At 37.5% G+C, this 27,824-nt stretch overlaps 5 protein-coding genes across 5 annotated transcripts; 3 read left to right on the forward strand and 2 right to left on the reverse strand.

Annotated features, from left to right (window-relative positions):
• Window positions 1-2,662: 2,662 nt before the first annotated feature.
• On the forward strand, window positions 2,663-4,314 carry LOC116005657 (zinc finger protein CONSTANS-LIKE 4-like). The gene is made up of 2 exons (XM_031245904.1): window positions 2,663-3,468; window positions 3,660-4,314. Exons 1-2 carry the CDS (start codon window positions 2,974-2,976, stop codon window positions 3,972-3,974), a joined length of 810 nt encoding a protein of 269 aa, XP_031101764.1. The 5' UTR covers window positions 2,663-2,973; the 3' UTR covers window positions 3,975-4,314.
• Window positions 4,315-8,274: 3,960 nt separating this feature from the next.
• Window positions 8,275-11,717, reverse strand: LOC116008644 (frataxin, mitochondrial-like). The gene is made up of 5 exons (XM_031248699.1): window positions 11,445-11,717; window positions 10,685-10,757; window positions 10,333-10,380; window positions 10,152-10,246; window positions 8,275-8,771 (listed from the first exon to the last, which is right to left on the reverse strand). Exons 1-5 carry the CDS (start codon window positions 11,693-11,695, stop codon window positions 8,642-8,644), a joined length of 597 nt encoding a protein of 198 aa, XP_031104559.1. The 5' UTR covers window positions 11,696-11,717; the 3' UTR covers window positions 8,275-8,641.
• A 262-nt stretch (window positions 11,718-11,979) lies between these two features.
• On the forward strand, window positions 11,980-16,055 carry LOC116010503. Its single transcript, XM_031249936.1, has 4 exons — window positions 11,980-13,310; window positions 13,402-14,856; window positions 15,052-15,163; window positions 15,470-16,055. Exons 1-4 carry the CDS (start codon window positions 12,660-12,662, stop codon window positions 15,694-15,696), a joined length of 2,445 nt encoding a protein of 814 aa, XP_031105796.1. The 5' UTR covers window positions 11,980-12,659; the 3' UTR covers window positions 15,697-16,055.
• A 2,803-nt stretch (window positions 16,056-18,858) lies between these two features.
• On the forward strand, window positions 18,859-21,597 carry LOC116010212 (G-type lectin S-receptor-like serine/threonine-protein kinase At2g19130). Its single transcript, XM_031249513.1, has one exon. The coding sequence runs from the start codon at window positions 18,914-18,916 to the stop codon at window positions 21,401-21,403; it is 2,490 nt and encodes an 829-aa protein (XP_031105373.1). The 5' UTR covers window positions 18,859-18,913; the 3' UTR covers window positions 21,404-21,597.
• Window positions 21,598-23,111: 1,514 nt separating this feature from the next.
• LOC116011044 (putative cyclin-D6-1) lies at window positions 23,112-25,330 on the reverse strand. The gene is made up of 5 exons (XM_031250551.1): window positions 24,994-25,330; window positions 24,807-24,902; window positions 24,496-24,697; window positions 24,282-24,412; window positions 23,112-23,755 (listed from the first exon to the last, which is right to left on the reverse strand). Exons 1-5 carry the CDS (start codon window positions 25,246-25,248, stop codon window positions 23,447-23,449), a joined length of 993 nt encoding a protein of 330 aa, XP_031106411.1. The 5' UTR covers window positions 25,249-25,330; the 3' UTR covers window positions 23,112-23,446.
• Between the last annotated feature and the right edge of the window lie 2,494 nt (window positions 25,331-27,824).

Genomic DNA, 27,824 nt, shown 5'->3' on the forward strand with positions numbered 1-27,824 from the left:
CTTTGATTTGATCAATTAGGTTTTGCAATTGCTTGATTGATGAGTTGATTGTGGATTGGGATGGATGTCTTGACTCTATGCCAATTAGGATCCGATTGCACTAGAGAAGTAGGATAGGAATACTCACCTACGAGAGTAGGGAGTAGATCTAGCCCTCACCATCCACATTTCCCTCTCACCTTTGAGAAAAGGGAGAGTGGAAGACAAGAGGCACATAACGTGTTTGTCAAAATGCCTCTTCTAGCCTAGTGATCACAAGGATGACATTACGGTCTAAGAAGTGAGTCCATTGACCACGAGAGTGGCGGTGGTGTGAGTGACCTTGTCTCATTTTCATAATCTAAGTGTTGCTAGCCTAATATCTTAGGAAATCAAGGATACCTATATGAGTTGCAAGATCCAAATCCTCCTTTCCAATTGATTGTTTCCATTGTTTGTTCCTTATTTTCATTATGTTTCATGCACATTTCTTACTATGCTTGGGTTAGCTTTCAAACACTAAACACTCTTGTGCTTAATCCCCTTGCCACTCAAATTCCCTCCTTGCCGTCCTTTGAGAACGATACTCGAGAACTTCTTCCCGTTTTAACACCTACTTCTTTCCATCCACCGCTAAAACTACATTCATCAATACGTTTCACACTAAACCAATGCCTAATATACTCCATAAAGAAATAAAATAAGTATGTAACTCAATGACACCTCGGTGCCTCTCCCAAATAGAAGGTCACATGTCCAAATTTCAATGGAGGCATTGACTCTCACCAGCGGCTCTGCGGCAGTGTGGGAGCAACTTCTCAAAGTGAAGGGGTTCCTTGTGCGCAGTAAGCAAAGATCTAGCATATGTGTTCATCTGAGTTATCATAATTTACCTCCTCACCTAGATGCTATGTCGGGTCAGGGCATGTGGCTTGGAGTTGGGAATTCAACCTTTTTGGGAAGAAAAAAAGAGTAAATAATTAGTATAATTGATATATATTAAAGTTAATGCGATTTTGATGATAATTGATTCATCTATAAAATTTAGCTTATTTATTTTGCTAAAAAGGACATGTCTGTATATGTAATGTGCTTACTAATATTGTTGAAGAGTAATGAAGCTATAATGTAAGGACAATAATAATAATAATAATAATAATAATAATAATAATAATAATAATAATAATAATAATAATAATAATAATAATAATAATATAACTCCAAAGAGGATAGACAAAATAATTTTGAAGGCCCCCTTTTGGTTAATCATTATCAGGGAAGTTTTTGCATCATGAAGCACAAAAAGAGGTTAAAGAGATCGATCATTGCCTGGACACCGTTTATCTATTTTGTGTTTGACAAAAAGTTCTTTTTTCTGTAATTTCTATTGGTTCTAATTTCACCAATTTTATTTTCTCCAACTATATATTTTCATGCTCTGTTGATAGGAGGTTTACAAAATTATTGCACCGCCACAAAAAAGCCATGATAAGCATCAGGCCCGGCCCTGGTCATGTCGGACCAGGGCGACCGCACAGGGCCCCAATTTTTGGGGGCCCAAATCTTTTTTTTTTTTTAAATTTATATATAGTTCAATATTTTTATACTTGATAAATATTTTTTTAGAATCTATATATTGGTCTTAATTGTAAGTGAAAGCAAAATGTTAGAAGTAATTGACATCGAAATTTGGGTGAATAAATTCCTATTTAAATATGTTGATATGCACGGAATGGTCACTAATTTTGAATTAAATTTTGAAATGTATTTTTTTTTCTTTGTTGAATTTTATGCATTATATTTAGACAAAAAAAATATTACTTTTTCACTTTTGTCATAAAATACAATAACTTGAAGTCTATATGGATTTGGACTCAATTACCTTAATTATAGTTATTTTCTAGATCTTCGAGACTTCTATCTTTATATTTCACAGGTCTTTTTGGATTGTGTTTTATAGGTCTTCTTAAATAAATATGTCTTTGTATATTATAATGAAATCTAAATGTTAAAAAATTTTCTCTTCCCCTATGTTTTTCATTTTGCTCTATTATATCTAATTATATTGCATTTCGAAAAAAGATATTGAAAGTCCAAATTAAACTATTAGATAGGGCCCTTATTTTTAATGGAACGGATTTAATTATATTGAAGGTCCAAATTAAACTATTAGACAGGCCCCTATTTTTAATGGAACTGCCTGATAAGCATTATATTGTGTCATGCTACGCATACCTGGATGTGACAAACATATATACGTAAAAATCGCATATATCATTACCTGCCAATATATAATTATTTTAAGTAAAAAAAAAAAAAGGAGAAATTTCATAAGAATTTTACCGTATATCTGTTTAAAATTTTTCTGATAGTATGGTGGGACCTGGGTTACGGATGTGGGACCCACTGGCAAAGCCGAAATGAAAGAAATTGATTTGCGTGTATGGTGCCCATATGGGCAGTGGGTGTGGGTGAAGGGTGTAGGTGGGCCACATGGGAAACAAAGGCGGGGCGGCCCCCATAGATCGCCACGTCGGCAAATCAGAATCTTCTACGCGAGCCCTGTATCCGCCACGTCATCGGGTGAAACTCGAAAATATCCGACGGGAGGCGGGGCGCGAATCAGAGGAAATAGCCCCTCCCTCCCAAGCCACAAGGCGAAGGGTTTTGTGCTCCCTCAGATTCCAACACCTGGCACTTCCTCTCACCATTCAACCGCACCCTCTCTCCCTCACTCTTCCTCTTGCCTGCTATTACCATTTTATTTCCGGTTTTATACAGATGCCCCCACATCCACAGTCCCAAACCTAATCCACACATAATAATTTTCGTTTTTTGTGGGTGATTTCTATATCTGGCTTCAATTTGATTTTTTCCTTCTCTCTCTCTCTGTGAAATAGCTTGTGTTTTCCTTTTCTGATTTTCTCTCACTTGAGACTTGGTTGGGAGTAGTAGCAGAAGTAGAGAGGTAGTTTGGTTTTCTTTCTGGAGAAGATGAAGATCTGTGAGCTGTGTAAAGGTGTGGCCAGAATGTATTGCGAGTCGGACCAAGCGAATCTGTGTTGGAGCTGCGATTCCAAGGTACACTCCGCTAACTTCCTGGTCGAGCGGCACTCGCGGCGTCTGCTCTGCCACGTGTGCCAGTCGCCGACGGCGTGGTCGGCTTCCGGCTCCAGGCTAGGATCTATGGTTTCCACCTGTGAAAGATGCTTTGGAAGTGGTGCGAGGAGCGGACATGAGGCGGAGGTGAGCCGTCAAGAGAATCGCGCCGAAGATGAGTTCGAGGATGAGGATGAGGATGAGGATGACGATGAAGTGGAGGAAGAGGATGACGATGATGAGATAGATTCAGAGGATATTCAGGTGGTTCCGTGGTCATCCACTCCGCCGCCGCCGCCGGCTTCGTCGAGCAGCGATGATTCGTTACTCACGGAGAGAGAAGTTTCTGGTAAACGATTGCGTGAAAATGACACAGATCTCCAATATGAGGTAAGAATTTTCTCTTATTTAATCATTCTGCTTATATTTCTTCAATTTTTACTGACGGTTCCTCCTTTTTTCACAAAAAAATAGATACACATTGTGCAAGTGCAAGCCACAATTGATATTTTTGTGAACTTGATTTTATAAATTTTCTGTCCGCTGATTTTTATATTTTTTCATTTCCGAAAATTTAATAGGACAATCGCCGCAATTTATCGTCCCAGCTCAGCCTCCGCACGCCGTCAGAATCGTCGGCGGCTTTCAGAGGCTTACATGTTCTGAACGACGAGACTTGTATGCTTGACAGTGGAAGGCCGGCGAAGCTCAGAAGAACAACAGACCCTATAGGAACGGGTCGGGTTGAAAGATCCGAATCGAGATCCTCGTTAATCGTTGACGCAAAAGGGCGATTTCATCGGGAGGAGGTGCAGTCAAGTCGAGATCTCGCCGAGTTTTGTCGACTCAGCGACGACCCTACCGCCTTAGATCTCGACTGCTCTGAAACTTCGTAGCCACTGGATTATTATTTTCGATATTAACCACCGCGTCATCATTATATCGGATAAGAGTTAGAATTATTATTATTATTAATTTTTTTAAATTTCAAATCCCTAATTGTAATAGATATTTTAGCATGATGTTAACCTTACAGGCCTACAACCCTATCTTCAAAATTCTCGCTGGTTTGTTCATATGGCATAATTTGATTTTGCTATTTCGTACGAGGTAATTGTTTGGAAGCAAAGATCTTACTGATGTTGAGTCATTTTCTACGCTAGGAATATATGGTCCAGTGGTTTGAAATGAAAAATCCTTGTGGACGAAATTGAGTCGTATAAATTTCCTTTGATACTTCAAAAATGTGATAGATGGATCACAAGTAATGCATGCCATGTCTGAATTAGTTTTGTTTTATGTCGGGTGAACCATTCCATGTTCATGAACGACCAGCCACGCAAATAACAATTTCAACACGTCATAAAAAAGTGCCTATTCAGAGGGACAGTTGCAAGTGTTATAAATGTGTGGTTGTCGATGTCTTAGTTTTTTATTTACAGATATTATGATATGGTCTGTGATTAAGTTTATGATGAGGGCGGTCCAATGTTATAACACGTGGAATAATGCCAGTTGCGTCTCCATTTCATTGTGTTCGTGTTACTGAAGGCTACACTGCTCCCATGCCACTTGGAACCAAGACATTGTTTCTTTATACTCTCATACAAATCTCAAATTATTATTTTTGAATATATATATTTTTGTCTTGATTTTACTCGGTTATATTACAAGTTAGGCTGAGTGTCTTTGCTATCCTGATCAATGGGCAATGGCAACTGTAAAACATGAGCATAATACTTTGAAGTTTGAACTTAGGTTAGATGATGAAGTTTGTATTGATCATAAACATTATAACAGTTATTACCAATATTCGAGTCCCTTGCTCTATGTTAGGATATGTTCATTTTAGTCACTCAACACTTCATATTAGTCTAAAGTTTTGATCAGAATTGATAAACAAGATAAGTGGTTATAATATGTTCCAACGTATTCAATTACAACCTCTTTCCATAAATTACGTACCAATCCAAGACCACAATTAATTAAAAATTAATTACCTGTCATTTAGTTTGTATTAGTTTGACTATAGCAGCTAGATTCATGCATATGTACACTCATTGTCTTGATAAAAGGTTCAAGATTCATCAATGTATAACTTGTTTTAGTTCCTACCTTAACTTGAGTGATCAAGCTCCCTAAATCTCCATGTAATCACTCTTTATCTTGTCTATAAGCTTCAACCCCTATTATAATTGTATACTAATTTATTTAGAACTACCAGACATATGAACATTAATAATTAAAAATAAATACAAATCATTTTACTAATAATTAAAATTTTTATTAAAATTGAAACGCATATTTCAACCCTTTTATATAAAGGGGGTGTTTGGTAAATAGTTGCTAGCTGATTGAGTTAGTGGGTATGAGTAGTTGATAGCATTAGCTGATTGAATGAAGATACTTGGTAAATTAGCTGTTAGCTGATATTTTATTACATGCAAAATGAATTTTTCAAAAGCTGATCGAAAAAAAAGCTATTTTGAGCATTTTTGAACAATAAACTGTTACAGAAAACTAATTAATCAAACACTTATATTGGTTGTTTAATCACGTCAAATAGTTAATAGTGGTCAAATAAACTAAAATTAACTGATAAATTATGTTATCAAATAAGACCAAAATAACATGATATACTTATGTGAATCAGTAAACGAAGTCATGGCATGCAAGCGTTAGAAAGAATGATCACACATTTCTGCAATAAGAAATTGTGAGTGGTTCAAATTCAACTTGGATGAATGGCTAAACTTGCACAACAATTTTTATTCTATACTTGTTTGCGTCCGCCTGCACCATTATTTAGACTTACACTATATTCATATTTAAATACTAATTTTTCTTGATATGGGTGAACCTATTTCGTTCCTTCAAATGTTGGTAAGTATCAATTTAATCTTTTTTTATTTGGCGAATGCATTGATGAGATATTTCTAATATATTTTATTGTTGCTGTCTGCAAGTATCTCAACACTTGTACGGGATCATATTATACTATTATCTTCCTATCATCTATCAACTTTTTAGTTAAAGAATGGGTTTACACCATTACTATTCAACTATAAAATTTCTAGCAAAGTATGCTACTTTATTTTAGAGTTAAACTGAGCGTTTTATAACGCAATATATAGCTTAAAACAATTAATATGTCAACTACTTGTTAAGGTTAATATTACCAAATAACTTATCAGTGGGGTCATTTAGGAGAAAAGACTTAAGGTTAAATCTTGATTATTGGTTGTGTTGACCTACTGCCAGACTATCAGTGTAGTTAGGAAACTAACATAAATATAATGTAAGAATCAAATTATGTAGATGCAATATAAATTTAGTAAAGATATCAGATATTGTGTGAAAAAAAAAAAAAAAGCTATGGGTGAAGAACGTATCATGCATGTTAGTGTATAGGACTATGGTCCTAATCACCGGGGCATACATTATGGCCAGCGATCACATCGAGTTGAAAATGCTTTAATTTAAAGTTAGGCATCAATTAGACATTAAAATAAAGAATGGAGAATTGTTCACTGTTGATGATCATGATCTCTCAACCGTTGATAACATTGTGAATGGGTATCTGCTCCATTTATTAAAAATAAATAAATAAATAAATACCATTTGGATTCCAAAAATTTACTCCTAACTTTTATTCTCATTTATTTTTAAATTTTATTAGAGGAAAAAAAAGATAGATAAAAATCATGATCTCCTTTTAATTTTCACTGTTGAACATAGTGACTAATCCCTTCGTTAAAATGTGGACACTTCTTAGAGAATATATGTAAAATTATTTTTATATAAATCAAAAAATTTGACAACCATTTGTTCCAAGACAAGATAAGGATTATTATAGTGTCTGAACCGCTTGTCCAGGCTATAGGTTTCACTTTGAATGATTGTTTCTTAAAGACGAGCATTATTTTACTAATTAAAATTGCAAGTTGATATATTTGAATACATGTGTATGTGGCTGCCAAACCCCTACTACTGTGTCTAACCCATGAAATTGCGGTGGATGCTTTATCCATTTCTCATTAAAGCTTCACTTTAGTCAAATTTTGCACATCAAGATATGATTAGGCATCATAATCTGACTTCAGATTATATTATATTATATCAATTGGATAGAAAGTTAATACTACAAAAATAGTACGACAGGAAAAAAAAATTCCAATTATGGTATATACGTTTTGATAATTTCAGCCCATAATTTTGGAATTTTTTTCCTGATAAAGTCACTTTTTGACATGAGGTTTAATATAAATGAAAAATGACATTTTTAGCCACTCAATTATAACCAAAGTGTATATTTAGGGTGTGTTTGGTTGGGGGGTTTAGGCATAAGGTATAGGTATCAAAGTGATTGTTAGTGTTTGGTTGATAGGTTTTGTGAATGCTACTATGGGTTTGGAATACCCCATTAATGGCAAAACCCATACCCTTATTAAATAAGGGTTTCATCTTCCTTCATCATTTCTTCCCCAACTATTAATAATCATTCCCATTCCACCCAACTACCAAACATGCTAAATACTTTCACCAAAACCCATTACCCTTACCAAGTATTTGATACCCATTCCGATTCCGATTCCCATGTGCGAACCAAACGCACCCTTAGTCATTTAATTATATCAAAGTCACAAATTTTTATTTTTATTTTTTTTGAGTCACTACATGTCATCTAAGCACGAGAATTACATGTATGTTTCCTCTAATATAAATATTGTTTTATATCAAAGGGCTCTCTGAAAATTTCCGAAACTGAGCCGAAATCGTTGATTCAAAATTGAAGTAAACCGACAGCAGCCTAGGCAGGACCCCCGCCCATCCTCGTAGCCAATATGATAATTAGTGGTCCCACATATTTATAATTTCATGAATGCCACCATAAATTGGAGAGGTTGTTTGTTGGAGGGCAGTTAAAAAGCCTCTATTTTTGTAGTAAAAATATATATATATACACATATACACATAGGGGGAGTGAGATACTGAGATTGATTAATAATAAGAAAGAATCAAGTGGAGTAGTGGTGGAGAAAAGTGGATGGGTTTTTTTGTGGTCACTGCTGTGTCTACCTTAACAACCATGCAGATATTATGCTGTCTTTCCAGTTGGTCGTTGGATTCTGGCCATGACTTGATGTACGACTGTGACTCCATAAATAGTACACAATACATATATAGATGGTGGTGTGTGGCAGAAGTAATGATTTTATTGGGCTGTCTGAGCTGTGAGGTGAGGATAACAACTAGTGGAGTCTTTTCAGCATGGTTTCTGTTTCTTTGGTTATTATACAAACAAATTACTCCCTAACAATTACATAAATTTAGATCAAACCGACGCCAAGTGAGTCGTTGTGGGGCGGGGCTCTTTTGGTTATTGTAGTACAACATATCCTTGTACTCTGCCAGGGCCCCTGTAACAAGGGCATCTTGTTGGAACCAAGTATCGCTGGTTGTGGAATTACAGTCCAAGCAAGCCCGGACGAGATTTGTACACAAACATGAAGATTAATGATGATGAGTTTGAGTTTAGGAAGACAGGGAGGTAGTTGATAACTTAACTTAGTTTGATGGGCATCCCGCAGAGGTTTCCCAGTTCTGTTTCTAAAACTTGGTTCAACTTTGCTTTGGTTCGTCTGTAAATCCAGGCTTCAGAATTCTGGTCCCAATCAAATCTTGACGGACCACTGCAGATAAAATCACGTTTGTCAGGGTACTATGGGAAGGGAAGAACAAACAAACATGGGAACAGGTAAGGGTCATAACAATTCAGAGCCATATAACACAGAAAACATTGCAAAACTAGTACATAGAATCCATCCAAACACACTGGAATGATTAGTCATTCCAAGTTCTATGATGACAATCTCGCTCCAATTCCAACTAAAGAAGCTGCTTTTATGTGCAAGATGACTGCTTTTTCCCTCAAATTGATTCTCTTTGTTAGAGTTACTACCCAATACCCATGCATTATTGGCCTTGACCCAATAAGCTGTGGTATATCCAGTCATTCAGGGTCAGCCCAGCCATTCACATGTTAGGTTGGTACACTTTCTCTTGGGTTGGGTTGCATGTGCTCTAGGTGCTCTCCACAAATATTAACACTTCATTATAATGGTTTAACTTTTTGATAAAGCGCATTCATGATCAGTATGGAGGGAAGGGAAAATACCAAGTCTAATCCCTATGGGACTGGAGGATGGGCGTGGGCAGAGAGAGGAAGATTGAGGAAATGGTCAACGACAATTAAGTGTGATAGTTAAGCACAGAGCAGATCTTATGCAAGAACATGTATTGAACATTGCAGTCTATAGCTGAAGGTCATCCGAGGAAAGATTATACTCTCATGCCACTTATCCCCATTTAAAACCATCTCAGGGGCTGAACAGGATAGACATGCATTCTGTGAGTTCCTTGTTGAAAATCCAATAATGACATAGCAGACAATAGAGTGATGACAACAGGGACAAGAACTTATGTTAATAACTACAAGGCAGCCAGGCAGGACAATTTAAAAAGCAGCGAATAAGACCAGGTAGAAAAGTAGTCTTTGGATCAAAATACCAGATACGAGATGTGTAATCTAAAGGGTTCTTGATGACGGAGCAACATGTACTTCATAATTATTAATTTTAGAACGCAGCACACAGAACCTGGTAGAAAAGTAGTCCTTGGACAAGCACCAGATCTGCATATGTGACTTATGTGTTGCTGAAAATAAGGCACTAGCTGAATAAACATTATTACCTCATATGATTAATTCTAGAAGTCTCACCGGAAGCCGTCTTATTTATGTAGTCTTAATTTCATAGCTTGGTGTAATTAAGTGGCTACCTATGCTAAAGCACTATATGCTACAACCAGGAAATACACAATGTAGTCAAATATCATATGGAGTATAAGTCAAGTCTAGTACTTGCAAATTGCTTGGCCAATAAGCTTTAGATGTGCAAGAGCAACTAGGAAACAAAGCAAGTGTTGGAAAATGAAATAGACCATGAATCAATAAAAATTCTAGCGGGAACAAAATGCAAGCACAAGCATTTGATGAATAAAGGACAGGGTACCTCACTGGCGATGACATCCAAATTTGCCTATTAGGTGTTTGCTTGTTTATTACATAGGTCCCCAAACTACCAAGCTTCAATGTCAGAACCTCATTCTGCAAATGGAATCCAAAATTAATACTACGTAATATATACAGACCATTGATACATTGTACAAATTTTAGAACATTATGTATCATACCCCATAATCAACATCAAAACCATCAATATCCACTAAATCACCATATTCCTGTCCTCCAAAGAAAAAGAAAAAAAAAACAGAGAGAAAATTAACAATACATTAATTGGCAAAATTGTTGATACAAATAATTTTCTGATATTAGTGACGACCAACATTGGACATAACCAGCCTCGGATATGCAAATGAAATTTGAACTAGGATTACTCCACCAATGTGTCAATGACCAACAGAAATTTCTAAACTCAACATATGCATGGTAGTAATTTAGATAACTAAGTATCATTAAAATTCAACACAAGACTGAAAAACCTCCAAGGAGATCATCAAAGTATCAGAAAAGAAGAAAAGCTACCTCCAACTTCTCAAGAAGGTCATGGATAGTGGAATTAGCAAGTCTGTGATATTCATCTTCTGCCAGCAGCAAACTGCACAAATATCAATTTAGTAGCAGATACCATGTTTCTGAGATAGTTTATTTCTAAACCATGTCATTAAGTTTTCCACAAAGTAAAACCTTTATGTTATACTGAACTCTAAATACATCTAGAATGACATGAAACACATGAGAAATACTCCCTATTACAAAATCTAAAATCCACAAATGTTGTGCAGGCTATATATCCACCTTCAAAAGTTGAAATTACTCCAGATGCAATAATGTTATGCAACCCATTTGTTGTTGCAGACATTTAAGGCTTATCCTGTTGCAGATATTTAAAATTAGCCATTTCTTGATGGAGATTATAAGAAGCCATTACGAAGTTAGTAGCATACATTGATACACTATGCTTATGCTACACTCTTCTACAGAGAGGGCTTTCTACATATTAATGAATGCTTTCAAACAACTAAAATTTTACTGCAAATACCACTTATTATTTTATTTTCACTCCACACTTCCAACTTTATTGCCGCTATAATCTTTTTCCAATCGTGTATCTCTCGTTATTGTAACATAATCTCCATGATATGGTAAAAAGTTCAGTTCTTTTTTTTTTTTTTTCTAAATTTGTTTTCAACTAGACGGATTGATATTAAAAAAATAAATAAAAATCTCAAAGCCGAGGCAACTATGAAGTATTTAAACTTACTAGGGCAAAACGAGCACTTACCGGTAATCAACGGTGGTCGGACCTTGAGATCCCTCATTGAGAGGAGGCGTCTGGGAACAGAAGCTACTAGAAGGGTTAATCACAAATGATTTGGAGCTGTAACTCGAAGGTTCTAGAACATAATTATAAATAGAAAACAATGATGAAGAGGGCAAATACGACCGTCGTGTTGCAGAGAACGACGGTAGCGGAGGTCTGAAAGCTCTCCATATTGTTCTTCTCAGTAGCACGAGTTTCTTCGCGGAAGCCATCTCCGATTTTCGCAGCTTCGGCCTCACTGTTTTTCAGTTTTATGAAAAATCCAACATAGGCCCATAAAAAGATTCTTGTCAGGCCCAACAGCCCAATTCTTTCAATTTTTTTTTCAAATAAAAAAGTAATTGGTGTCACATTTGAAATATTTGCATAAATTTGAGGCTGAAATGTAATTTCAGAAGCCGAAATTATTGGAAGTTTTGGGGTGAAAAGTTGATTGGGAAAGAGACGAGAAGCTAAAATAGAAAATAGGACTGTGACCTAATCGGTAACTTTCAACCGCGAACTCCACTCTGCAAAACTCTTTCGCGCCGCGCCGACTCTTAACCGATCCTTTTGAGTTTTGATCTTCCGCCGTTTGCCGCTATCCCTAACCTTTCCGTCTCTCGATTTCTTGTCGTTTCTTCGCCTTCCCAAATCGATCGTTTTCTTCTGGGAATTCGAAAGTCCTCCGCTTTTAATCTACGGAGTTAATGTTATTCTGGCTTTTTAGTGTAGAGTGAGTTCATAACGTTTTTCGCATATTCTATTCCAGACGTGAGTCTCTCCGTTTTCATGTTTAAAAGGAATTTTTGTTTTTTTCTTTCTTTCTTTCACTGATTTTATTTCGACCCAGTGAAGAGAAGACTGCACTGGCGACGAGTGACTAGAGTCTGATCTGGAAAACGCACTGAAGCGGGTTCTAGGACTGTCACGTGTTTCGCGATTTTATATTATGAAAAATGTTTCCTTTTAAAAGGAATCCACTCTGTAAGTGAGTTTGCTTAACCTGGGATAGTCCAAGTTTGGGTTTTTTTCCCTTTGATTAGAGCTTTTTCCAAGAAAGCATGGAAAACTGGGTTTGAGCTGTACAGATTTCTCTTATTTCATCTCAGTGAAGATTTTGATTAGAATTAGTTTTGGAGAAAAAGGAAAGTTTTGTTTAAGGGCAGGGTTTTGCCTTTAGAGCACTTAGTGCCAATGCCTTCAATGGGAATGGGGAAGACCACAAGGGTTTTCAGGGCGAGGGTATTAAGATCCGGAAGGCAAATGTGGATCCCATGTGAAGGGAAGAGGGTGCGAGCAATTGAAGGGGAACAGTGGATTGAGCTTCTTGACAGAGGTGATGCAGCTCAATGCAAGGAAAATGGGTGGCACAGAAACAGTGCTTCTCTGAAGCAAGAATCTTCTGGAATTATTGTTAATACTACAACTGTTGCACCTCAGCTGGATAGACCTGAAAGTGAGAATAAAAATGTAGATAAGATGTGGGGAATTGTTTATACAAGGAAAAGGAAGAGGGCGGAATTCGAAAATCCTGGTATAGCAGATAATGGTGTAAATTGGTGTTTGGAGCATGGAAGGTTTGGCAGGCAGTATGTTCGAAAGAGGTGTAAGAAGAAAATTAAGGGAAGTTCTGCAGAAAGTTCACAGGGTCATCCTGCTTCTTCCCTTAAACACATTGTTATTGTAAATTCTTCACATGCCAGTACAAATTTGATTTCTTGCTTGTTGAATTCTATATTATGTTACATGCGGATTACTAGTGTCAGCTTGCATCACCTTTATGGGTTCCTAAATACGAAGCCAATTCATGATTTATACTCTTTGCATGGAATTCGTTTTCTTGAGGTAAGTTGCATATCTTCCTGTTAAGCTTTATTATTTATTTGTTATACTTTTTAAGAAGTTTATCATTTCCCCCCTCATTTGTGCTTTGTAGGAATGCCCTTCTGAAATGAGACTCAGAGCTTGCATCATTTCTGGTGTTTGGTTTTCTCTGCCAATCTTTTCTATCAACTTTTCTACTGTTCCATGTTGCTTTATGTATATACACTCAAGTTTGTTTCTTAGACCAGCTTCTTCTTCCTACATTCTTTGGACATTCTCAATGGCTTCCAATGAGCGAGATGTTAAAATGGCTGTTGACACTGAGCATTTGCTATGTGAATGTGATGCTTCTGAGAGTGATCATTTGGGGCAGAAAGGGGTACCATCTGATATTGATTCTGGGATGTGGGTGCTTGCACAACCAGTAGTTAGTGTTCCAAAAGTAACTGTTGGTAATTTTCCATGTGATACTTCTGAGAGTGACCATTTGGTGCAGAAAGGGGTACCCTCTAATATTGATTCTGGGATGTGGGTGCTTGCACAACCAGCACCTAGAGTTCCAAAAGTAACTGTTTGTAATTTGCCATCAAGGAATGGTTGCACTATCCAGAAGCGGAGGAGTACCTTTAGGTCAAGGAGAGGTCGGTGCCCTTCGGTTCTTGGAATGCAGAAAGACAGCAGGGTGTTGATTTCTAACAATTTCATGTTCAGACATAATGGCATCCTATCTTCCTCGTTGTCATCTCGTTATGGGCCTAGGAGTTCTGCTAAGAAAATTCCCATTGCTTATACCCGTGAACTGATATCCGCCTCAGTGGTAGCAGGGCAAAACATTGATGCAAGAAGCTGTTCTGCAAATTTATTGGTTATTGAATCAGACAAGTGTTATAGGGAGGAAGCAGCCATTATCACAATGGAACGTTCTGTTTCAAAACATTGGATTCTTGTCGTTAAGCAAGGAGGGATGGAGCGGTTCCAACTTACAGCTGAGAGAGTTATGAGGCCATGTGGCTCTAACCGCATCACTCATGCAATAATATGGAATACCAATGATAATTGGAAGATGGAATTTCTTGATAGGAAAGATTGGCTGATTTTCAAGGAACTTTATAAGGAATGTTATGATCGCAATACACAGCCCCAAGCAGTGAGTTCTATTCCTATTCCTGGGATATCTGAAGTTTCAGGATATACAGATAGCAATTATGTGCCATTTATTCAACCAGATTCATACATCTCTGTAAAGGATGATGAACCAACACGAGCATTGGCAAGCAGGACGGCAAACTATGACCTTGATTCTGATGATGAAGAGTGGCTTAATAAATTCAATAATCAATCTTGCTCAGAGAACAAGCTTCATGAGCATATTTCGGGTGAAAGATTGGAGTTGATAATTGATGCTTTTGAAAGAGGGGCTTTCTCTAATCCAGATGGTTTTGCTGATGAGAAAGCTGCTTGTAGCGTTTGCCTGGATTTAGAAAGGAAAGAAGTTGTAGAGGCTGTGTACAATTACTGGTCTAAAAAACGGAAACAAAAACGATCTACCTTGATGAGGATTTTCCAGGTAAAAGATGATGGCCTTTTTTGCAGAAATATTTTTCTTTACTAGTAATCACTTTTGAAGCATGCAAGTAAACAAACATCAAAAGTTATTTCCAATCATATAGGGAGTAGTATTTTTTAATGGTGTACCCTAATATATCATTCTGCCTTTAATACGCTGGTTTATCTGAAGATCATTTTGATATTCCCCTCACAGTTGTACCAACCAAGGACTGAAGTGATCCCAAAGTCTGTTATACGGAAGAAAAAACTATTCAAACGACAGAAAAGTCAAGCTGGAAGAGGGAAGCAACTAACTTTCTTGAAAGGTGTGTTCTAAACATCGAACAATCTCTCTCTTTTTCAGTGTTTTATTATGTTTAAAACTTGTGCACGAGTGTTCTTTTGCACTGAAGAGAAGGTTATTTTTTGTATATTTCCTTAACATATAAAAACGTGTGCATGTTCATTCACAAGCATGAATGAAGGAATGGTCCCTTGTTTGTTGAAATTCAGAGTGGTATTGGCAAATGGTTGGACTAGATAGGTTTAGTTATAGCCGAATAAATTAGTTGCACGTAGGAAAAATTTGCATGTGACATTATTGTGATTGAAACTCGTGTCAACCATTTCAGCTGTAGAAGATGCTCAGCAGCAACAGAGTGCCATGGTTAAGATTAAAGAAGCTGAAGCTGCTGCACACAAACAGGAGTGCGTGGCTGTTGTCAAGCGGCAAAAGGCACAACAGCTCATGGAAAGTGCAGATTTATTGACTTTTAAAGCTATGATGGCACTTAGAATAGCTGAAGCAGCAAAGACTGCTGAATCTGCTGATGGTGCTGCATCGTTCTTCCATGGTTAATCAATCTGGATTTCATATCCATGACAAGGCTCTTTATGGGAGGGATAGATTGAAGAGATGAAAGCCTCATGGCCAGTTTTTTGAAGGCGTCTTCCAGAGGTTATGTTAGGAAAGAATCGACTCTGTACAGAATTATTTAAGCGTATTAGATGGTGGCTTATCTTTGGCCGGAGGTTTGAATTTTTATACTTTTTTTTTTAATGTACATTTTGTATTATTAGGCTTGTTTAAAGAGTGCAGCTATGGGTTTATTATTTTTATTTATTTTTTGGTAGTTTATGTAGGTAGTAAATAATAGCGTCTCAACAAGCCTTTTGCTTCACTTATTTTAAGTTAGCTGTTCAACTGCATTCAAGTGATCTGACTGTGTTTGATTTTTTATTTTTAAAAAATTTTACAACAAAGGAGGGGAGAAACTCTTAGAAGAGAGAGAACTATAAAAAAAATGTGGAGATTCTTGCAGGATTTTGAAACTCCCAAAATGTTACTATTAGTTTAGGCTTTTAGTTTAGATGGAGTACATATTTCAATTACTACCAATACCCGGATAACTAAGGTAGAATCTTTTACAAGAAAATATATTAGTTTTATTTTTCAGAGAATTGTAAAAGGTTTTTTTTTTTAATATAAAAAAGAGAGAGAAAAGAAAACAAATTGGAAGTCAAAGTTGACCAGTTCTTATGGTGTGGGATGAGGCCAAAGCGGAATCTATAATCACGCAGAAGATTGTGGTCCATAGCGACGTCGGCAACACGGGCCTTCTGCCCTTCCACTCTTGAGCGCTATTCCTCCGCATTCATATTATAATATATTTAAGTTTCTATGATGTGGACAGGACAGAAAACATACGAGTCTGTCACATATGTAACATGTAATAATATATAAATCTCATCGTTTTTACTTTTTTAAAGTTTATAGAAAAAAAAAATTAAAAAAATTGCTATCGGATAATTCAAGCCTCTATTTCTTATTGACACCATTTTTTAGTCTTCTCATGTTAACCCAAATTAATTGCATAAAAAATGAAAAAATTATCCACCGCCCTCCTTGCTATCGAATAATTCAAGCACGGAGCTCAATTTCAGGTTCCAGAACCCCTTGCGATCCTTACTCCGCTCTCTCGGGTTAGCTTGCTCCATTCTTAATATATCCATCACACTCAATTAGGGGTTAATAAATACTATTGAGATTGACAGGCCAATAGTAGGAGAAAGCCTCTATAATTAACACAAGCAGCTTGTTCCATTGGCGGTCATTAATTTGGTGATCCACTAATTAATGCTCTTTGGACGACTGAGATTGCGTGTGGCCGCGACTAAACCGGTGGATCCAACGGAGGCTACGTTCGAGTTGCAATTATTATTTTTCTAATGTGGTCGTGTGAAAAGGTCAATACGTGTTCAAAATTCCAGCACACCAACTTATAGCTGTTTTGACTCTGTAGTTTTATTAATCCAATCATAATCGAGGATTCATATGCTAAGGTGACAGCCCTGTGTTCCTATGTTTCTCGAATGACTTTTCTGCCTCATAGAGAGCACGTGGGCTAGTGAAACTCTCTTCCAGCTGTGCTACTAATTTTCCTTCAAACTCGAAATGACTGGAATGCCCTTTCTCCTGACAACTAATTGTCATTGCCTCATTGGAAAAGATATTTTTTGGGGTCCTTGTAGTTGTGGAAAAATTCATAACACAAAATGTTTGGCAGTTGAAACCTCAACGTTCCAATTAATGTTATGTTTATCCTATCAGGTATGATGTTGTTTCATTTGTTATTTTCCATTATAAATTTAAGATTTGTATTTAATATATTTCAAATATTATATATTTGAGATGGAAAAACGAAGAAAATGAATAAAATTTTAGATGGTGACTTATTCCAGTCGTTATATTGTGGATCATGGTCCACAATGCATTGTGGACCATGGGTCATGGTTGATACTGCAGTTGTGTTGAACTGATACTGCAATTGTGTTGAAAGGATACTGCAGTTGTGTTGAAAGGATACTGCAGTTGTGTTGAAAGGGAACTGCAGTTGTGCGGAACAGAGGCCGTGTCATTCATCTGGAACTGTAGTTGTGTTGAACGGATACTGCAGTTGTGTTGAAAAGATACTGCAATTGTGTTGAACGGATACTGCAGTTGTGTTGAACGGATGAATGGCCTCTGTTCCGTGCAACTACAGTTTCCTTTCAACACAACTACAGTATCTTTTCAACACAACTGCAGTATCCGTTCAACAAAACTGCAGTATCAGCTATGATCATGGTCCACAATATAATTTGCGGACTTATTCATAGCATGCTATACTATTTATAGCAACTGAAAAATAACAACTTTTACAAAAGAAAGTTACTGCATTAAATGTTAGCACGTACTAATAATAGACATTACATTAATGGCCACATATTGTTAATTAAATTTATTCTTCAAGAAGACTTAAATGGGCCCCATTAAAGTGAATATAACACAATTTTTATATAAAAACATAAAAAAAAATAAAAAAGAAGAAAAAAAGAAGAAATAATTACAACTTTTTGATAGCTAAGTTGCGGAGCTGTGATGCCTAAAGGAGGGTCTACATACGCCTCCTAACGGACATAGGTTATGAGAGGGTTGAGGTGGAGCTTGACGCGGAGGTTGGTATTAAAATAATAGGAGGGAGTTTAAGTCCAATTCGATCGTGGATTACATTTTCTTATTTAGGGGATTTTAGGGCATTGTCGTACGAAGAAAAGGTAAAAGTTAAAACTAACAAAGACTAAATTTTTTTAAAAATAGAAAATTAACAATGATTAAATTAGAAAAGTGACTACTTCTATTATTATGAGACCAAGTAAAATTAAGTGTGGCAGACTAACAGAAGAAGTATAAATTAATTACTCCGTATTTTCTCGCCAGGATATCATCAGTCAATTTGACAAATTACTGCGGCATAATTATTTGACTAATACTCTGTAAATACAGTCATCGTCGTCGTCATTATAACATCATCCTGAAATCACTAAAAGCATTAACTTAAATAAAAAAAATTATGAGAAGATCAGATATTTTTATTTTTATTTACTTCTAGATGGAGGGCAAATGAGTCAATTCAAATTCCCTGGTCGACGGGACAGAACACAGAACACAGAAGACACGGTTTGAATTTCATTTTAATAAGGCCATTCGGATTTCCTTCTGATCTTCGGCCTCTCAGGCTCTTTTCTGTGTAGCCATGTACCGCCTAATTTCCTCTCTGATCTTCCTATCCTTTTCTCTCACTGCCCATCTCTCCCATGGCGCTGACACCATCTCTGCAAACCAATCTCTTTCCGGGGACCAAACCATTGTTTCTTCTGGTGGGGGAAACTTCGAGCTCGGCTTCTTCAAGCCGGGTAATGCTTCCAGATACTATATAGGCATCTGGTACAAGAAAGTAACCACCCAGACTGTAGTTTGGGTAGCAAACAGAGAAACCCCAATCTCCGATAAGACCTCTGCGGAGCTGAAAATCGTGGACGGCAATTTGGTGCTCCTCAATGAATCAAAAATCTCAATTTGGAGCACAAATATCTCGTCTTCCTCCTCAAATTCCGTGTCGGCGGTTCTTCAGGACACCGGGAATTTGATTTTGAGCGATGGGTCGAGCTCAAAATCGCCCCTTTGGCAGAGCGTCGATAATCCGGCGCACACGTGGCTCCCCGGCGGCAAGCTTTCGTACAACAAAATCACGAAGCAGAAACAGCTTTTAACTTCTTGGAAAAACTCGGAGGATCCGGCGCCCGGTTTATTTTCCCTCGAGCTCGACCCGGTCGAAAAGCAATACCTTATAAGGTGGAACCGGAGCGAGCAGTATTGGACCAGTGGAGCTTGGAATGGCCGTATCTTCAGTTTAGTCCCGGAAATGAGGTTGAATTATATTTACAATTTTACCTATATAGATAACGAAAATCAGAGCTATTTTACGTATTCGGTTTATGACACTTCTATTATTTCACGATTCATTATGGATGTGTCGGGCCAAATTAAGCAACTCACATGGTTGGAGAGTAATAAAGAATGGAATTTGTTTTGGTCACAGCCGAGACAACAGTGTGAGGTTTATGCTTATTGTGGTGCATTCGCCACTTGCAACCAAAATTCACTGCCGTTTTGCAATTGTTTGAGTGGTTTTCAGCATAAATCGGATGTTGATTGGAGCCGGAACGATTTTTCCGGGGGTTGTGCGAGGAGTACGAGGTTGCAGTGTGATAGTAATGACACAAAAGGGGGACGACAAGACAAGTTTTTGCTGTACCCTCAGATGAGATTACCTGAGCATTCCCAATCTGTGAACGTGGGAAGCTCCTCGGATTGCGAATCTTTTTGTCTGGGAAATTGTTCTTGTAGCGCCTATGCTTATGATAGTAATCAGTGCTTGATTTGGAACGGAGAGATTCAGAATTTGGTGCAGCTTGCCCAGAATGATGGGAGTGGGAGAACAATTTACATAAGACTTGCTGCCTCGGAATTTGCGAGTGGGAAGAGTAACAAAGGAGCTGTGATCGGCGCCGTTGCGGGGGCTATTGCCGGTGTTCTTGTCGTTGTGGGCGTGGTTTTTATTGTTTTCTGGAGAAGGAGACAACATTTGATCGGAACGGCAAAGGCAATGGAGGGTTCCCTGGCGGCGTTTTCTTACAGGGATTTACAATATGCGACCAAGAATTTTTCGGAGAAATTAGGGGGCGGAGGTTTTGGTTCTGTTTTCAAAGGAACATTACCAGATTCAACTGTAATTGCGGTTAAAAAACTGGAAAGTATAAGCCAAGGAGAGAAGCAATTCCGAACAGAAGTGAGCACAATCGGGACAATCCAGCACGTTAATCTTGTCCGCCTTCGTGGGTTTTGCTCTGAAGGGAATAAGAAATTGTTAGTCTACGATTTCATGGAGAATGGCTCTTTGGATTCGCATCTTTTCAGTGAAGATGGGTCCAAGTTCTTGGACTGGAAATTGAGGTACCAGATTGCATTAGGCACAGCAAGGGGCTTAACTTATCTCCACGAAAAGTGCAGGGATTGCATCATCCACTGCGACATTAAGCCCGAAAACATCCTCCTTGACTCCGAATTATGTCCCAAGGTTGCAGATTTCGGCCTGGCAAAGCTCATGGGACGCGAGTTTAGCCGGGTGCTAACCACAATGCGGGGGACGAGAGGCTATCTCGCGCCCGAATGGATATCGGGGGTTGCCATCACGGCCAAAGCAGATGTTTACAGCTACGGAATGATGGTTTTCGAGCTCATATCCGGGAGCAGAAACGCCGAGCATTCGGAAGATGGGAAAGTGAAATTCTTCCCCAGTTGGGCTGCACAAACAGTACTTGAAGGAGGAGACATCCTCGGACTTCTGGACCCTAAACTGGACAGAATTGCTGACATTGACGAGGTATCCAAGCTCTGCAGAGTGGCATTTTGGTGCATCCAAGACGATGAACATCAAAGGCCATCAATGGGCCAGGTTGTTCAGATTCTTGAAGGGGTTTTGGAGGTGAACCAGCCGCCCATCCCTCGTTCTCTTCAAGTTTTTGCTGATAATGAAGAACACATAGTTTTCTTCACAGAATCATCTTCAAGCCAGAGTAGCTCACAAACTCACAGCAAGACTTCAAATGCTTCATCTCAGGCAAAAAGTGCCTCGAATTCTTCCTCTCAGGTTAACAGCGCCATGGCCTCATCAAACAACTAAATGTGAGGATGAAGATTGCAGATTCATCAGACTTTTGCTAGCCTGCTAGGCAATGTGTATAATAGTATTCAGTAATGTATATTTCTTTTTGTTCACTAGAATAAACTGCCCGGCGTAAACTGGATTAGCCTGAGTATGATATGAGTTTAAACGTGTCTCATATAATTAGTTTACTTATCAAGTTTTTGTCCAAACCTTGATGGATTTTTTTATTTTTTTTTTGAAAACCACCATGATGGTTCTTTTATATGGACCATATATATTGCATTCATAGTCTACACAGCTATGTGAACTATGGTCCACACAGTAATTTGCTGCAAGGTGAATTCGTGTCCATTTACCTCCTGAATGTTCACAATTTGAATTGTAAACATTTCGTATGTAAATTGTGTATTTTGGACTTGGATTTATCTTACAATGCGGACCCGAGTCCACATAATAATTTGCCACAAATAGTGCCTCCAATGTTGTTTCCACAATTTGGACTCTGCAAAGTTATTTAGCCCAAAAGAAATTTCACTGTTCAAGAGCTTGCAATAATAAGGCCCAGTTAACATCAAGAAATGAGAAAGCCCAGAAAAGAAGCATATTAAATGGCGACATTAATGGCACCAGTGTGCCACTAGACATTAGATAAGGGAAAAAATCTATTGGAGAGATAGATGAGTTGTCAAAATTTAATATTTTGATTGTGTGGTGACTTTCATCTACTGCCCTATCAGATCAAAAGTCTGACAATATTTGTGAGACAGCGATATCTCATTTCTCATTTATATATTCAAATTCTGACCATCTGACATGTCACATTCCCTCTTCTTCTTCCTTTTGTTTCTGTTATTACAAAATCATGGTTTATATCATTCCTCATTAAACCAAGTACATCTCTACCTTATTTAATGTTCTTGGCCTAAGCTTATCATGCTCATATTAGTAACATTTTTATTAAAGTTTAAAGCCTAATTTATCACAGTTTTTGGTCAAGTTTATCGCTTAACATTCCTAATTTTGTAGGGACACGGGATACGGACACCCCAAAAGATGCATTAGCACATTACTTTGAACTTTGTCGAGCTTGTCACACCTAATTGATCTTCCATGAGAATGGTCAAAGATTGAGATGATTTGAAGCCCCCTATTATATTGATAGGACAGATTTTCCAGCCAATCATCAATAGCCCTATTCTAGGTTTTGTAGGTGTGTGCAACACACACTTCTTACTGTCTCTTTAAGATACAGTTACAAAGTTTTAACAAAATCACCACAAGGGGTCCCAATTTTTGTCACACGTACACTTATAGCTCGTGATGCAATTATGGTACAAAATTATAAAGGATAATTGTTGAAGATGTACTTGATTGACTAGAGATTCTTTTGCATGTGAACTTAGAATATGAGATAAGGCTCTACATTCTTTTTTCATTTAATAATTTATTAACTAGGAAAAGAGGAACAATAAAAAGTAGAGTGACACTACTTTTTTTCATGGGCAAACAAGAAAATGGAATTAAAAATTATTTCCTATAATTCACATAGTTAGGAAACATAAGTACCCTACATGCCAAAATCTTAATTCTTAGAAATGGCATACAAGATCAACCCTCTAGCCAAAGTGCCATTTTGTCTTTGCCCACTTTTTTCCCCTTCCAAGAAAACAAAAGAAACAACAAATCTATTTATTCTCTAACCCCCCCCCTCCCCCCCCTCACCTTCTTTGCATTTCTTAAATAATATTTTTTTCCTCAACTTTCTGCTCTTTTCCAGAGTGATAAATAGTAAAGTCACCAACCAAACAGGCCTCCAAACATCCAAAGCCAAAAAACACCGAAAGGGTTTAATGGTCTCTGCCCTTTGGCCTATGAGATTCAATTCAGTCCCTAAGATTAAAGCTCCATCTCCATCTCCATCTCCCTCTTTTTTTTTCCTCTCTTTTTCTTTTTGTTTCTTTGAATTATTTTGGAATGCTTTTAAGGTGTTTGATGAAATTCCAGTCTAGGGTCGCTCTCTAAGGCGTTGTGGGGTCTGTCTCTATGTACCACCTCATCTTAGCTGCTGCTGTTGCTGCTGCTACCATTTTTGTTGCATCTGCCCAGGCTGAACCGATCAAATTTTCGCCGTTTCAAGTCCCTTTCGCGCCCCACGGTGGCCACCACCACCCCGCCACTGCACCCACTGTTTTCTGCACCTGCTGCCGCCGTCGTGTCGCTCCCCTCCTCGTTTTCCCAACTCCAGCATTGCAAATCAAGAACGTTCACCGGCGTCGACGAGCTCGATACCATATTGCTCTGCATCACTGTCTCATACCCCTTCCTTGCAATCTCTTGCATCACATTGTAACAGCTTACCAAATTTTCCTGCAAACGTACCATGATTAATAATTAATTATTTACTGCATATATTATAACTTTTGCATAACAAACACCGACCAACCGCATTTAAAGCTACTCTTTATTTATTTTTCGACAATAGGATAGTGGACAGATAAATTAAGATGACTTAATACCTAATAGGCTAATAGGTCAGATGACCAGCTTGGTACTCCTCACAAGAAGTCCACCACATTAAGTATAACTCATACATTATAGTTGCTCACGATATATACCATTCAGAAATCAATTGAGCTGCTCGTGTGGGCCACTTTCACTGTTCTTAAGTTGTAGAATGTGGTTCAACCACTACAATTTATCTTACTATTACTATGTGACATGTACTGTCTGCAGGTATAGCGTCTTAATAGTTGGTGAAACGGTAACCGGCTTCCTTGTCGTGGTCATGACTTATGAGAGCATAAGTAGTATAACTTTAATAATTACTGTTGGATATTTATATAGTAAATGTGGAAACAATAAAAACAGTGAGTTATACGGCGAACGTACTTACAGTATTTACATATGGACTGTTTAAGATTGCATTTCTGTAGCAATGAAACTGTAGGGGGAAGAGTTCATCGCAGGCGGAGAGAAGAGCTGATGCAGAGATTATAGATGGCCTGAACTTCAGTAAATTGATTTCTACAATGCAAGACAAAGAAGCATAAGGATTGGGTGCTCAAGAAATATATATATATGAGCATTATTAAATTTTATATATTTACCAGTTTGCGATTTGAAGATGATCTCTGTCGCCCTGGCCTTGAGAGCTTGCCGCAATGGTGGCTCTTTGAATTTGAAGAATGCGATGAAGAAATTAAGGAAACAGAATGGAGTCACCGACCTCATTCGCCATTTTAATGTTCCCAGAATCAACATCTCCATTCTCTCAATTGTTTCTAAATCAAATATCACACCAATGTCTTGCTGTACAGGACAACAAATTTCACAACGTAAATATACTGAGGACCAAAATCTGCATATTCTTTAAGAAAATTTTTACACAACTCAAGAAAATATATATTAACTTATTTACCTGAATATCAGAAACTGAAAACTCTGTTTTTCTCATCTTCAAAGCCAAAATAACACAAGAAACTGCAACAAGCTTCAGGATCCATGGCTTCCCTTCCTGCATTTTCAAGTTTTATTTATTATATTCATTAAAATGTGTAAATAATAAATGCATGCATGGTAACATGAAGGCCAGGGAATGTTGTTACCGGTAAGGGATGGAAGGAGAGGAAGCGGTCGACGTAGTTGACGGCGAGGTAGCAAGTGACGGCGTCGTAGCGGCGGGAGAGATGAAGAATGAGAGAGATGGTTTCGCGGCGAACGGAGAAGTGAAAATCTGCGGCGGAAACGAGGGTGTGATGATACGTGGCGGCAGGCATGTGATCGGATTCTACGTTGAATAGGTAAACGGTGGTGTCGGAGGGATGGCAAATCGGCAATGGGTTTTCGAGGTCAAACTCCATTGATGATGTCTCTTTGAAGCTCTCTGTTTTTTCTCGAGAGTAGGTTTACACTGAAAGAGCTAACTCAACATGTCAATAAATGTTAGATTATATTGGGATTTTTAGATTTTTTTTTTTTGGTGTTGGGTGGGGGGGTGGTAAGGAATTAGTTAATGATAGAAAGCGAGGCAATGGTTGGCTGTCCGATTCTTAAAAGAAACCGTAGAAAGACTTCAACTTCACTCCTCAGTCCTCAGTCTTTCTATTCTTTTCATTGGGAAGGAAATAAATATATATTAGCATAATTTTAGGACACGCAATATAACTACTACATTAAATAAATATAGGTTTATACGAAATATGGTTTACATATTTATCAAACAACCATATTGTCAAAGACTTTTTGGTCCAACAGCATAACCGTGACTCCCTCAAATGAGAGGTCTCAGAGTCTCAGGTCTCAAATCAGGCAAGTAACAATTCTAATGCACTACCAATTTGAGGCTCAAATCCACAACTTAACTACTTTCTTAACCTAATGGCTGATGTTCGGACCCACAACTTTTCATATAAGGGAGTAAGTCAGTGCCATGGACAATAAAACTATTAGTTAAGTTTACAAATCATTGACTTTCTTGTTAGACATGTGAGTATACGTGATGATTAAAGGAAAGTATAATTAGAGATAGAAATGAGAAAGCAAGTAGCTAGGTGGGAAATGAAAGAGAAGCTAGAGGATTGAATTATTCATTGAGGCTAAGAGTGGACCTAGCTAGCTAAAAGTGTTTTGTGTTGCTAGGACAAGTCCAAACAGTTTGAAATCAGAGGCCCTTGGCATAATAATAATGCCAGTGAAACAATATAAAAATAGGGAATGCATGGCAGGAGCAATTGTTCCAATTCAAAGACAAGCTTCCAAAATGGATTAATTTTAGTTACCTTACAATATTGTATTTTTTGGTAGTCATATGAGCGCCAGAGTGACAGCTTGGTTTCATGTCCTTAAATGTATGGTCAGTAATCTAGACTTCTCACTGCTCATCTCGCAACCAAAAAACTAGATGAAATATATATTGCCTACGGGACACCACATTATCAACTCCTATGCACGTACTGGCCGCTTGTGTTATTACACCATTATTATTATTACTTCAAGGTGCAGTTAAATAGGATATTTGATTTGTTTTTATTTTCTTTTTAGTGTTTTTGTGTATTGGGTTTGGTGGAAACAAAAGTCAATGTGTGGAAAGCCTCTAGTTTGAACCAAATCATGTATATTTATTCCTAATTTTGTACTTATAATATTCCTCTATTACAAAAAAAAAAAAAAAAAAAAAAAAAAAAAAAAAAANGGGGGGGGGGGGGGGGGGTGGTAAGGAATTAGTTAATGATAGAAAGCGAGGCAATGGTTGGCTGTCCGATTCTTAAAAGAAACCGTAGAAAGACTTCAACTTCACTCCTCAGTCCTCAGTCTTTCTATTCTTTTCATTGGGAAGGAAATAAATATATATTAGCATAATTTTAGGACACGCAATATAACTACTACATTAAATAAATATAGGTTTATACGAAATATGGTTTACATATTTATCAAACAACCATATTGTCAAAGACTTTTTGGTCCAACAGCATAACCGTGACTCCCTCAAATGAGAGGTCTCAGAGTCTCAGGTCTCAAATCAGGCAAGTAACAATTCTAATGCACTACCAATTTGAGGCTCAAATCCACAACTTAACTACTTTCTTAACCTAATGGCTGATGTTCGGACCCACAACTTTTCATATAAGGGAGTAAGTCAGTGCCATGGACAATAAAACTATTAGTTAAGTTTACAAATCATTGACTTTCTTGTTAGACATGTGAGTATACGTGATGATTAAAGGAAAGTATAATTAGAGATAGAAATGAGAAAGCAAGTAGCTAGGTGGGAAATGAAAGAGAAGCTAGAGGATTGAATTATTCATTGAGGCTAAGAGTGGACCTAGCTAGCTAAAAGTGTTTTGTGTTGCTAGGACAAGTCCAAACAGTTTGAAATCAGAGGCCCTTGGCATAATAATAATGCCAGTGAAACAATATAAAAATAGGGAATGCATGGCAGGAGCAATTGTTCCAATTCAAAGACAAGCTTCCAAAATGGATTAATTTTAGTTACCTTACAATATTGTATTTTTTGGTAGTCATATGAGCGCCAGAGTGACAGCTTGGTTTCATGTCCTTAAATGTATGGTCAGTAATCTAGACTTCTCACTGCTCATCTCGCAACCAAAAAACTAGATGAAATATATATTGCCTACGGGACACCACATTATCAACTCCTATGCACGTACTGGCCGCTTGTGTTATTACACCATTATTATTATTACTTCAAGGTGCAGTTAAATAGGATATTTGATTTGTTTTTATTTTCTTTTTAGTGTTTTTGTGTATTGGGTTTGGTGGAAACAAAAGTCAATGTGTGGAAAGCCTCTAGTTTGAACCAAATCATGTATATTTATTCCTAATTTTGTACTTATAATATTCCTCTATTACAAAAAAAAAAAAAAAAAAAAAAAAAAAAAAAAAAAACCTAATCCCTTTGACAGGGTGGGATTCTTAT

Source organism: Ipomoea triloba, chromosome 2 (assembly GCF_003576645.1).
Source record: "Ipomoea triloba cultivar NCNSP0323 chromosome 2, ASM357664v1".
Taxonomy (NCBI): domain Eukaryota; kingdom Viridiplantae; phylum Streptophyta; class Magnoliopsida; order Solanales; family Convolvulaceae; genus Ipomoea; species Ipomoea triloba.